Source organism: Cynoglossus semilaevis, unplaced genomic scaffold (assembly GCF_000523025.1).
Source record: "Cynoglossus semilaevis isolate Cse_v1.0 unplaced genomic scaffold, Cse_v1.0 C18621746, whole genome shotgun sequence".
Taxonomy (NCBI): domain Eukaryota; kingdom Metazoa; phylum Chordata; class Actinopteri; order Pleuronectiformes; family Cynoglossidae; genus Cynoglossus; species Cynoglossus semilaevis.
This window is the reverse complement of record NW_007598830.1, coordinates 1-362: the sequence shown is the minus strand read 5'-3', so window position 1 is coordinate 362 and position 362 is coordinate 1. Positions and strand designations below refer to the sequence as shown.

Below are 362 nucleotides of genomic sequence, written 5' to 3'. Positions count from 1 at the left end.
ATCAACCAGCTCCTGCTCGGCCACTTTGCGGCCTCTTTCTGTCTGCTCCAGAGCAACTCTCAGCTCCTCGATCTCAGCCAGCATCAGACCATTTCTGCGCTCCACCATAGCAACCTGCTCCTTCATGTCTTCCTGTCCTCTGAGAGCATCGTCCAGGTGAAGCTGGGCATCCTGAAGATAAACAGAAAAAAAAAACAGTTAACTCTGTTGGCTCAATATTTTCATCACAGTCAAATTGTCAGACAAAACGGACCTTGAGTTGTCCCTGGACGTTCCTCAGCTGTTTCTGGGCCTCAGCAGCCTGCCTGTTGGCATGGCTCAGCTGAATCTCCATTTCATTCAGGTCTCCCTCCATCTTCTTC

At 50.3% G+C, this 362-nt stretch overlaps 1 protein-coding gene across 1 annotated transcript; it reads right to left on the bottom strand.

The window, feature by feature from the left end:
* Positions 1-6: 6 nt before the first annotated feature.
* On the bottom strand, positions 7-356 carry LOC103399790 (myosin heavy chain, fast skeletal muscle-like; the record flags this gene model as incomplete). Its single annotated transcript, XM_008338412.2, has 2 exons — positions 254-356; positions 7-171 (listed from the first exon to the last, which is right to left on the bottom strand). Coding segments are annotated over exons 1-2 (267 nt in total), but the record flags the coding sequence as incomplete, so codon positions are not given.
* Between the last annotated feature and the right edge of the window lie 6 nt (positions 357-362).